Source organism: Oncorhynchus kisutch, linkage group LG15 (assembly GCF_002021735.2).
Source record: "Oncorhynchus kisutch isolate 150728-3 linkage group LG15, Okis_V2, whole genome shotgun sequence".
Taxonomy (NCBI): domain Eukaryota; kingdom Metazoa; phylum Chordata; class Actinopteri; order Salmoniformes; family Salmonidae; genus Oncorhynchus; species Oncorhynchus kisutch.
The window spans coordinates 20,192,468-20,205,530 of NC_034188.2; the positions used below are offsets into that span (position 1 = coordinate 20,192,468).

The 13,063-nt window shown below is 40.1% G+C and overlaps 1 protein-coding gene across 3 annotated transcripts in view; it reads right to left on the reverse strand.

Moving 5' to 3' along the window:
• uvssa (UV-stimulated scaffold protein A) overlaps positions 1-12,765 on the reverse strand; it is a 49,904-nt gene extending 37,139 nt beyond the window's left edge. Inside the window, exons 1-6 of one of the 3 annotated variants that reach the window (XM_020502144.2) lie at positions 12,748-12,765; positions 9,512-9,637; positions 9,079-9,409; positions 8,854-8,974; positions 8,326-8,709; positions 7,697-7,806 (exon numbers count right to left, since the gene is read on the reverse strand). In XM_020502144.2, the coding sequence (XP_020357733.1) occupies positions 7,697-7,806; positions 8,326-8,709; positions 8,854-8,974; positions 9,079-9,409; positions 9,512-9,621 (1,056 nt within the window). In that variant the 5' untranslated portion in view covers positions 9,622-9,637; positions 12,748-12,765. Of the gene's footprint in view, positions 1-7,696; positions 7,807-8,325; positions 8,710-8,853; positions 8,975-9,078; positions 9,410-9,511; positions 9,638-9,848; positions 10,034-12,747 lie in introns of those variants that run through there. The other 2 variants (XM_020502143.2, XM_020502142.2) reach the window with 2 other exon arrangements.
• Positions 12,766-13,063: the final 298 nt, after the last annotated feature.

The following is a 13,063-nucleotide window of genomic DNA, read 5'->3' on the forward strand; positions in this document are numbered from 1 at the left end:
GCCATGTTACTACCTGGTACTCCTTGTATATAGCCATGTTACTACTTAGTACTCCTTGTATATAGCCATGTTACTACCTAGTACTCCTTGTATATAGCCATGCTACTACCTAGTACTCCTTGTATATATCCATGTTACTACCTAGTACTCCCTGTATATAGCCAAGTTATTACCCGGTACTCCTTGTATATAGCCGTGTTACTTCCTTGAACTCCCTGTATATAGCCATGTTACTACCTGGTACTCCCTGTATATAGCCATGTTACTACCTAGTACTCCTTGTATATAGCCATGTTACTACCTGGTACTCCTTGTATATAGCCATGTTACTACCTGGTACTCCTTGTATATAGCCATGTTACTACCTGGTACTCCTTGTATATAGCCATGTTACTACCTAGTACTCCCTGTATATAGCCATGTTACTACCTGGTACTCCTTGTATATAGCCATGTTACTACCTAGTACTCCTTGTATATAGCCATGTTACTACCTAGTACTCGTTGTGTATAGCCATGTTACTACCTAGTACTCGTTGTATATAGCCATGTTACTACCTAGTATTCCTTGTATATTGCCATGTTACTACCTAGTACTCCTTGTATATAGCCATGTTACTACCTAGTACTCCCTGTATATAGCCATGTTACTACCTAGTACTCCTTGTTTATAGCCATGTTACTACCTGGTACTCCTTGTATATAGCCATGTTACTACCCGGTACTCCTTGTATATAGCCATGTTACTACCTGGTACTCCTTGTATATAGCCATGTTACTACCTAGTACTCCCTGTATATAGCCATGTTACTACCTGGTACTCCTTGTATATAGCCATGTTACTACCTAGTACTCCTTGTATATAGCCATGTTACTACCTGGTACTCCTTGTATATAGCCATGTTACTGCCTAGAACTCCTTGTATATAGCCATGTTCCTACCTGGTAATCCTTGTATATAACCATGTTAATACCTGGTACTCCCTGTATATAGCCATATTACTACATGGTACTCATTGTATATAGCCATGTTACTACCTAGTTCTTCCTGTATATAGCCATGTTACTACCTGGTACTCCTTTTATATAGCCATGTTACTACCTAGTACTCGTTGTGTATAGCCATGTTACTACCTGGTACTCATTGTATATAGCAAAGTTACTACCTAGTTCTTCCGGTATATAGCCATGTTACTACCTAGTATTCCTTGTATATTGCCATGTTACTACCGAGTACTCCTTGTATATAGCCATGTTACTACCTGGTACTCCTTGTATATAGCCATGTTACTACCTGGTACTCCTTGTATATAGCCATGTTACTACCTGGTACTCGTTGTGTATAGCCATGTTACTACCTGGTACTCATTGTATATAGCAAAGTTACTACCTAGTTCTTCCTGTATATAGCCATGTTACTACCTGGTACTCCTTTTATATAGCCATGTTACTACCTAGTACTCGTTGTGTATAGCCATGTTACTACCTAGTACTCGTTGTATATAGCCATGTTACTACCTAGTATTCCTTGTATATTGCCATGTTACTACCGAGTACTCCTTGTATATAGCCATGTTACTACCTGGTACTCCTTGTATATAGCCATGTTACTACCTGGTACTCCTTGTATATAGCCATGTTACTACCTGGTACTCGTTGTGTATAGCCATGTTACTACCTGGTACTCATTGTATATAGCAAAGTTACTACCTAGTTCTTCCTGTATATAGCCATGTTACTACCTGGTACTCCTTTTATATAGCCATGTTACTACCTAGTACTCGTTGTGTATAGCCATGTTACTACCTAGTACTCGTTGTATATAGCCATGTTACTACCTAGTATTCCTTGTATATAGCCATGTTACTACCTGGTACTCCTTGTATATAGCCATGTTCCTACCTGGTACTCCCTGTATATAGCCATGTTACTACCTGGTACGCCTTGTATATAGCCATGTTACTACCTAGTACTTCCTGTATATAGCCATGTTACTACCTGGTACTCCTTGTATATAGCCATGTTACTACTTAGTACTCCTTGTATATAGCCATGTTACTACCTAGTACTCCTTGTATATAGCCATGTTACTACCTAGTACTCCTTGTATATAGCCATGTTACTACCTAGTACTCCCTGTATATAGCCAAGTTATTACCCGGTACTCCTTGTATATAGCCGTGTTACTCCCTTGAACTCCCTGTATATAGCCATGTTACTACCTGGTACGCCTTGTATATAGCCATGTTACTACCTAGTACTTCCTGTATATAGCCATGTTACTACCTGGTACTCCTTGTATATAGCCATGTTACTACTTAGTACTCCTTGTATATAGCCATGTTACTACCTAGTACTCCTTGTATATAGCCATGCTACTACCTAGTACTCCTTGTATATATCCATGTTACTACCTAGTACTCCCTGTATATAGCCAAGTTATTACCCGGTACTCCTTGTATATAGCCGTGTTACTTCCTTGAACTCCCTGTATATAGCCATGTTACTACCTGGTACTCCCTGTATATAGCCATGTTACTACCTAGTACTCCTTGTATATAGCCATGTTACTACCTGGTACTCCTTGTATATAGCCATGTTACTACCTGGTACTCCTTGTATATAGCCATGTTACTACCTGGTACTCCTTGTATATAGCCATGTTACTACCTAGTACTCCCTGTATATAGCCATGTTACTACCTGGTACTCCTTGTATATAGCCATGTTACTACCTAGTACTCCTTGTATATAGCCATGTTACTACCTAGTACTCGTTGTGTATAGCCATGTTACTACCTAGTATTCCTTGTATATTGCCATGTTACTACCTAGTACTCCTTGTATATAGCCATGTTACTACCTAGTACTCCCTGTATATAGCCATGTTACTACCTAGTACTCCCTGTATATAGCCATGTTACTACCTAGTACTCCTTGTTTATAGCCATGTTACTACCTGGTACTCCTTGTATATAGCCATGTTACTACCCGGTACTCCTTGTATATAGCCATGTTACTACCTGGTACTCCTTGTATATAGCCATGTTACTACCTAGTACTCCCTGTATATAGCCATGTTACTACCTGGTACTCCTTGTATATAGCCATGTTACTACCTAGTACTCCTTGTATATAGCCATGTTACTACCTAGTACTCCTTGTATATAGCCATGTTACTACCTGGTACTCCTTGTATATAGCCATGTTACTACCTAGAACTCCTTGTATATAGCCATGTTCCTACCTGGTAATCCTTGTATATAACCATGTTAATACCTGGTACTCCCTGTATATAGCCATATTACTACCTGGTACTCATTGTATATAGCCATGTTACTACCTAGTTCTTCCTGTATATAGCCATGTTACTACCTGGTACTCCTTTTATATAGCCATGTTACTACCTAGTACTCGTTGTGTATAGCCATGTTACTACCTGGTACTCATTGTATATAGCAAAGTTACTACCTAGTTCTTCCGGTATATAGCCATGTTACTACCTAGTATTCCTTGTATATTGCCATGTTACTACCGAGTACTCCTTGTATATAGCCATGTTACTACCTGGTACTCCTTGTATATAGCCATGTTACTACCTGGTACTCCTTGTATATAGCCATGTTACTACCTGGTACTCGTTGTGTATAGCCATGTTACTACCTGGTACTCATTGTATATAGCAAAGTTACTACCTAGTTCTTCCTGTATATAGCCATGTTACTACCTGGTACTCCTTTTATATAGCCATGTTACTACCTAGTACTCGTTGTGTATAGCCATGTTACTACCTAGTACTCGTTGTATATAGCCATGTTACTACCTAGTATTCCTTGTATATTGCCATGTTAGTACCGAGTACTCCTTGTATATAGCCATGTTACTACCTGGTACTCCTTGTATATAGCCATGTTACTACCTGGTACTCCTTGTATATAGCCATGTTACTACCTGGTACTCGTTGTGTATAGCCATGTTACTACCTGGTACTCATTGTATATAGCAAAGTTACTACCTAGTTCTTCCTGTATATAGCCATGTTACTACCTGGTACTCCTTTTATATAGCCATGTTACTACCTAGTACTCGTTGTGTATAGCCATGTTACTACCTAGTACTCGTTGTATATAGCCATGTTACTACCTAGTATTCCTTGTATATAGCCATGTTACTACCTGGTACTCCTTGTATATAGCCATGTTCCTACCTGGTACTCCTTGTATATAGCCATGTTACTACCTGGTACTCCTTGTTTATAGCAATGTTACTACCCGGTACTCCTTGTATATAGCCATGTTACTACCCGGTACTCCTTGTATATAGCCATGTCACTACCCGGTACTCCTTGTATATAGCCATGTTACTACCCGGTACTCCTTGTATATAGCCATGTTACTACCCGGTTCTCCCTGTATATAGCCATGTTACTACCCGGTACTCCTTGTATATAGCCATGTTACTACCCGGTACTCCTTGTATATAGCCATGTTCCTACCTGGTACTCCTTGTATATAGCCATGTTACTACCTGGTACTCCCAGTATATAGCCATGTTACTACCTGGTACTCCCTGTATATAGCCATGTTACTACCTGGTACGCCTTGTATATAGCCATGTTACTACCTAGTACTTCCTGTATATAGCCATGTTACTACCTGGTACTCCTTGTATATAGCCATGTTACTACTTAGTACTCCTTGTATATAGCCATGTTACTACCTAGTACTCCTTGTATATAGCCATGTTACTACCTAGTACTCCTTGTATATAGCCATGTTACTACCTAGTACTCCCTGTATATAGCCAAGTTATTACCCGGTACTCCCTTTATATAGCCGTGTTACTCCCTTGAACTCCCTGTATATAGCCATGTTACTACCTGGTACGCCTTGTATATAGCCATGTTACTACCTAGTACTTCCTGTATATAGCCATGTTACTACCTGGTACTCCTTGTATATAGCCATGTTACTACTTAGTACTCCTTGTATATAGCCATGTTACTACCTAGTACTCCTTGTATATAGCCATGCTACTACCTAGTACTCCTTGTATATATCCATGTTACTTCCTTGAACTCCCTGTATATAGCCATGTTACTACCTGGTACTCCCTGTATATAGCCATGTTACTACCTAGTACTCCTTGTATATAGCCATGTTACTACCTGGTACTCCTTGTATATAGCCATGTTACTACCTGGTACTCCTTGTATATAGCCATGTTACTACCTGGTACTCCTTGTATATAGCCATGTTACTACCTAGTACTCCCTGTATATAGCCATGTTACTACCTGGTACTCCTTGTATATAGCCATGTTACTACCTAGTACTCCTTGTATATAGCCATGTTACTACCTAGTACTCGTTGTGTATAGCCATGTTACTACCTAGTACTCGTTGTATATAGCCATGTTACTACCTAGTATTCCTTGTATATTGCCATGTTACTACCTAGTACTCCTTGTATATAGCCATGTTACTACCTAGTACTCCCTGTATATAGCCATGTTACTACCTAGTACTCCTTGTTTATAGCCATGTTACTACCTGGTACTCCTTGTATATAGCCATGTTACTACCTGGTACTCCTTGTATATAGCCATGTTACTACCCGGTACTCCTTGTATATAGCCATGTTACTACCTGGTACTCCTTGTATATAGCCATGTTACTACCTAGTACTCCCTGTATATAGCCATGTTACTACCTGGTACTCCTTGTATATAGCCATGTTACTACCTGGTACTCCTTGTATATAGCCATGTTACTACCTAGTACTCCTTGTATATAGCCATGTTACTACCTGGTACTCCTTGTATATAGCCATGTTACTACCTAGAACTCCTTGTATATAGCCATGTTCCTACCTGGTAATCCTTGTATATAACCATGTTAATACCTGGTACTCCCTGTATATAGCCATATTACTACCTGGTACTCATTGTATATAGCCATGTTACTACCTAGTTCTTCCTGTATATAGCCATGTTACTACCTGGTACTCCTTTTATATAGCCATGTTACTACCTAGTACTCGTTGTGTATAGCCATGTTACTACCTGGTACTCATTGTATATAGCAAAGTTACTACCTAGTTCTTCCGGTATATAGCCATGTTACTACCTGGTACTCCTTTTATATAGCCATGTTACTACCTAGTACTCGTTGTGTATAGCCATGTTACTACCTAGTACTCGTTGTATATAGCCATGTTACTACCTAGTATTCCTTGTATATTGCCATGTTACTACCGAGTACTCCTTGTATATAGCCATGTTACTACCTGGTACTCCTTGTATATAGCCATGTTACTACCTGGTACTCCTTGTATATAGCCATGTTACTACCTGGTACTCGTTGTGTATAGCCATGTTACTACCTGGTACTCATTGTATATAGCAAAGTTACTACCTAGTTCTTCCTGTATATAGCCATGTTACTACCTGGTACTCCTTTTATATAGCCATGTTACTACCTAGTACTCGTTGTGTATAGCCATGTTACTACCTAGTACTCGTTGTATATAGCCATGTTACTACCTAGTATTCCTTGTATATTGCCATGTTACTACCGAGTACTCCTTGTATATAGCCATGTTACTACCTGGTACTCCTTGTATATAGCCATGTTACTACCTGGTACTCCTTGTATATAGCCATGTTACTACCTGGTACTCGTTGTGTATAGCCATGTTACTACCTGGTACTCATTGTATATAGCAAAGTTACTACCTAGTTCTTCCTGTATATAGCCATGTTACTAACTGGTACTCCTTTTATATAGCCATGTTACTACCTAGTACTCGTTGTGTATAGCCATGTTACTACCTAGTACTCGTTGTATATAGCCATGTTACTACCTAGTATTCCTTGTATATTGCCATGTTACTACCGAGTACTCCTTGTATATAGCCATGTTACTACCTGGTACTCCTTGTATATAGCCATGTTACTACCTGGTACTCCTTGTATATAGCCATGTTACTACCTACTACTCCTTGTATATAGCCATGTTACTACCTGGTACTCCTTGTATATAGCCATGTTACTACCTAGTACTCCTTGTATATAGCCATGTTACTACCTGGTACTCCTTGTATATAGCCATGTTAGTTTTACTCTGTATTGTTATTCACTGGGTATTTATTCCTCGTGTGACTATGATTATTTTTATTGCCCTTTTTTTACCCAATTCCGTGATATCCAATTGGTAGTTATAGTCTTGTCCCATCGCTGCAACTCCCGTACGTACTCAGGAGAGACGAAGGTCGAGAACCATGCATCCCCCGAAACACGACCCTGCCAATACGCAATGTTTCTTGACACACTGCTCACTTAACCCGGAAGCCAGCCGCACCAATGTGTCGGAGGAAACACTGTACACCTGGCGACTGTGTCAGCGTGCATGCGCCCGGCCCGCCACAAGGAGCCGCTAGACCGCGATAGGACAAGTATATCCCAGAGTAGCCAAACCCTCCCCTAACCTGGACGACGCTGGGCCAATTGTGCGCCACCTCATGGGTCTCCCAGTTGCGGCCGGCTGAGAAACTGCCTGGGATCGAACCCGGATTCTTAAGTAAGCATTTCACTGTTAGTCTACACCTGTTGTTTACTAAGCATGTGACAAATACAATTTGATTTGAATGATGGGCACAGGCAACTGTTTTTGAAAATCAGTTGAATTTGAAGCCCTACCTGAACCCAGTACTGGACGACAGGCAGGTGTTTAGTGCTGAGCAGTTTGTGCAGGTCCTTCATGGTGTTCACCACTGCTTCATTTTCCTCTGTCTCCTTTAGCTTTAAATCTGTGGGGATTGAGGAAAACTACTGAAAGGTTACATTCCTTCCCTGTCTGGCACATTTAAAAAAAACAGCACTTCTTATTCAGCGTGGTCTTTTGGAAGTGTTGATTATAACTCTTTCGAGAATTATGTTAAAGGTTACGTGGGTTCCTATAGGTCTAACTGTCCTGTGTGAGTGACTACTCACCTGTGGAGAGGTTAAAGGTTACGTGGGTTCCTATAGATGTAACTGTCCTGTGTGAGTGACTACTCACCTGTGGAGAGGTTAAAGGTTACGTGGGTTCCTATAGATGTAACTGTCCTGTGTGAGTGACTACTCACCTGTGGAGAGGTTAAAGGTTACGTGGGTTCCTATAGATGTAACTGTCCTGTGTGAGTGACTACTCACCTGTGGAGAGGTTAAAGGTTACGTGGGTTCCTATAGATGTAACTGTCCTGTGTGAGTGACTACTCACCTGTGGAGAGGTTAAAGGTTACGTGGGTTCCTATAGATGTAACTGTCCTGTGTGAGTGACTACTCACCTGTGGAGAGGTTCAGGTCCAGGCTGTATTTGTGAGATATGAGTCCTGTGTTGCGTATGAATGCATCTTCTACCAGAACATCCTCTATATCGCTGTCTTCATCACTAGGATCCTCTTCCTCCTTCTCCTCATTGGTTTTCGTTGCTGTACTTGTCTCTGGATTCTTGGGTTCCCTCTGGAGCTCCAGGTCTTTACTACAACAGGGCTGTTCGTCTAGGTCACTGGAGGTGCTAGCCTTCTCATTAGGCACAGAAGAGACAGAAACGGTTGAATTATTGGCTGGAGTTAAGGTATCTAGGTCACTGAGGTCAAACTCTGCAGGCAGAAGCAACTTTATGCAGTTGTTTATCTCTGTAAGACACTCTTCAATCTCTTCTGAGGCATCTGAGAAGAAGCAACAACAACACATAGAAAAGTTATACATTAACTAGTGCATGAAAACCCTGAACCTGGTGTATAAAGGAAGTGATACAATATAATTATTATAATGATAATAAAAACAATAGTAATAATATGTACGGTGTGCACCTTCCATTTCCTTGGTGGCCTTTTCAACTTTGTCTTTATAAATCCTCTCCAGTCTTTTCTGTCTCTCCTCCTCTCGTTTCCTCTCAGCTAGTGTTCTGGCCTGAACATCATGAAAGTCCACCTGAAAGGAACACAAACAAACAAGATTATTGCAAAACAGCACTTAATTTACTTGTTTTACTGTGACCTTTAAAATGATATTATACGGGTAATCATCCTTCTTACCTTTTTAACCTGCTTGAGAAAGTGGTACCCCAAGGCCAGTTTCTTATAGGCTTCTCCATAAGTGGCCTGCCATTCTTGCACAGTTTTGATGGCAATGGTCTTCAGCTTTCGGGCCACCTCTTTGGGTGGTGGCAGAGGCTCATCTGAGTCCGTCTCCACTGTCAGGTCCAGAAACTCCTGGAAGTTGTCCACCAGCAGGACCCTGAAGTGGTGTGAGCGGGTGAAGAGTTCACTGACCATCTGGAAGGCTGACAGGCGGATCTCGGCATGATCCTGGGCCAGCTGCGTCATGGTCAGGTGGTAGAAGTGCTCAATGTAGTCGTTGGAAACTCTGTTAGAGGAGCAGTTGTGTTTGACAGAATTAAAATTGTACTCATTTTTATGTAAAGCTGAAGCAGAATAAGTAAATTAGCTATAGGAAAGAACGTCCTACTTGCATATCTTTTTCACTTCCTTCAGTTTATTTGGATTTAGTTGTGGTTCCCCAGATGTGGTCAACTCTTCCACGAGCTCTGACAACTTATCTCGTTGTGCGTGGTCCATCCTTTTACCTTTAGTGCTGGGAAATAAACCACGAATAGTAACGGTTGTATGCAAATTAGCACAAATGTAAAAAGCAATGTAGCTAACAAAGCCAACGGTGACACCCCTGGATATACTTGAATTAAAGTGGTAGCTAATGGCATTTAAAGAGACTAGATAAAACAAACTAGCTATATGCTAGCTGGCAAATACGTAGACAAAGACTACTTCACGAGCGAGACACATACTAACTCCAGTACGTCCACATAGATTTCCTTTCAAAATATTTTATGACGAATTCACGACAGTCGTATTTAATCATAATTCATAATTGTGAGCTTATGAAAGACATTGCTGGCTGCTAAAGTATCTGGTCTCCGAGCTACTGTAGCAAGGTCTGTAGCAAAGACAGCTAGCTAGTTCCTCCTGAATGCCTGTCATGCTGAGCATGCGTCGCCCAGCCCTAGCCAATCAGCTGCTTCAAACAAAACACAGTGACTTCCGGTCAGGAATTTTTTGCGCCTTCAGTAGGACACAATATCCCGAGAGGATCCCTATGATAGATGCTTCAGGTTGTTTTAGCGTTCATAACAATGGTTATCAACTGTACTGCATGAATGGAACGTAATGGAACGTGGAGCAAAAACATTGTTATCAGATTAGATGCTTTTGAAAAACTAGATCATTACTTCGAGGATTACTTTTAAATTCAGAGAGGATGTTTGCGAAAAACAATCTTTGAAACTTCTTTGTTTTCTCAATTACATTCAAATCAACATTGAAAAAGGGCGCAAATTTAAGTTTGTTCCACCTGAGCGAGTCTGACCACAAGTCAGACACACCAAATGTATTTGATGGATCGCGGGAAAAGAGCAGCAATAAGGCTTTTGTAGGCTACAGTCCTAGCTAGGTCTTCCAATGTTGCGACTTCTGTCGGCTTCCAAAGACGATCAAATTTGAATAAACGTTTGGAGGTAAGGATGACAGCAGTGGTGTAGTCTTCGGCGATACGGATATCACAAATTATTAGTGGTGGGAAAAGTACTCAATTGTCATACTTGAGTAAAAGTAAAGATACCTTAATAGAAAATGACTCAAGTAAAAGTGCACCCAGTAAAATACTAATTTTGTAAAAGTCTAAAAGTATTTGGTTTTAAATGTACTTAAGTATCAAAAGTAAAAGTATAAATCATTTAAACTTCCTTATCATAAACAAGCCAGATGGAACAATTTTCTTGTTTTTATTTTATTTACGGATAGCCAGGGGCACATTCCAACATAATTTACAAACAAAGCATTTGTGTTTAGTGAGTTCGCCAGATCAGAGGCAGTAGGGATGAGCAGGGATGTTCTCTTGATAAGTGTGTGAATTGGACCATTTTCCTGTCAAAATGTAACGAGTACTTTTGGGTGTCAGGGAAATGTATGGAGTGGAAAGTACATAGTTTTATTTAGGAATGTAGTGAAGTAAAAGTTTCCAAAAATATAAATAGTAAAGTACAGATATCCTCCTAAACTACTTAAGTAGTACTTTAAAGTATTTTTAAGTACATTACACCACTGCTTATTATTGATATCTACTTAGCGAATTTATACGAATCACACTGCTGCTCTCTCATTTAGCAATTAGCGCCTTACAGATTGTGGTTGTTGTGGATGGCTGTTCACAAATCTAAATGTGTATTTGAACCCAACAATGGTTCATTTCAAGAAGTTTAAGCTGCCTATCAATCATTGTTTTGTTTTTTAAAAAGCCCTCTTCATCAGCTGAATAATGTGGACCCAAGCCTATTGAATTGATGCTGATAAAAAAAAAAAAAATCCATTGGCCTAATGGACACATGCTCAAACTTGCACACTTTTGATTTACTTAAAGGGACAATCTGTAGTTGCTACATCCATATTTGGACGTATACATTATATATATATATATATATCCATTGATTCTTGAAGAATGTAACTTATAAATGCCTCATGAGTTGAGTTCAACTGTCACACTCCCAGAACCCAAAATATAAGCATGTACACTATACAGTGTAATAAACACTGTATAGCCTCACAACATGGTTAAAATGATCATGCTGATATCATGGATGGTCAGTCCTTCTAGGTAAACAATAGGCCTCTAGCAAATGTAGCATATGGCATTCATTTTACACATGTAAATAGCACTTTTCAGTAGTGCTCAAAACATGCCATTCCATGAGCGCAGCATAGATTTTTCAACTTGAATCAATGAGCCCAATCAGTCGTCTATGACAACAAAATCATAAACAACAGAGTAGGGCTGGCTAATAAGTCCGTAGTTTTGGGGTCATGCTCAGGTAAAACAATTTGGCTAATCTATACTTCCATATTCTCAAATCCTATTCTTGAAGATCATCTTATAACTTTTATTGGAATGACTGGAGTTCTGACTTCAGAAGTTACAGGGTGTGTTGAGTGGTGGTGTCCGTTTGCCTGGTGTAGGACCATAACGGGTTAATATTAGTGGAATAGGGTGGTGATTTTTAATAAGGGTAGGGTACATTTCTTCCTCATTTTGTGTCACAAAGTATAATGGATTTATACACCAGTCCAGTTGGTGGCGGTAAAATGCAACATATTGGATGCCATCCGCCACAAAATATCATTGAAGAAAAGAAGGACACACCCAAATACAGTACGTATGAACACAGATTGAACAATGAGACAGATATTTGACCGGAAGTATAAATGTGAAGCATCGGCTTCGCGTTTACACTCACTACCACATGTGGTAGTAAGTTTTGTTGACTCTACCCTTTGCAAAAGTTTAGGAGTACAAAGGCGAATTGCACACGCGCCCTTGACAAAGGAGGCGTTCCCTAACGGAAATATTCAGATATAGGCTAAAACGCGCCAATAGGATCTCGCTAGCTCGTGCTTGGCTCTGGCAACCTTGCTTGTTCTGTTCTATGACTAATTTGTTCCCATTGGTTTAGTTATACAAATTATTTGGTATGAAGATAGGCAGAAACTGTTTTTCCAATAGATATCCCCGATCACACTTGTATGCGATGTGATGGCGACGTTAGCTTCCTTCGATATTCTTGATTTGACGAAAATGAAAACGTGTCAGTTTGTCACTTTCACGTGGTTGGAGTAATACAATGTTCAACTACTTACGACTTTGGCTCGAATCTAGGTTTTGCTTCAGATTGAGAGAAAATTGACAAATAAGGAAGAATGTTCCACTTTCTCTCATTGACTTCTCAAACCCCAAACTCTGGCTTGGGTGTGTTTAGCAAGCGTTCACGGATGTCTCGCGATGTTGCGCCTCTGGGTTTAGAAGCTCTAACACGTTTTGGAACGTTCAGATGGAAATGTATTATGTATAGCAAACATGCCTCTATACACGAAATCATGTAGGCTCTAATTATGGCATTACTATCTGCAACGTTCAAGAACGTTTTGGCAACTTAATGTGTTCATTCCAGTCTTA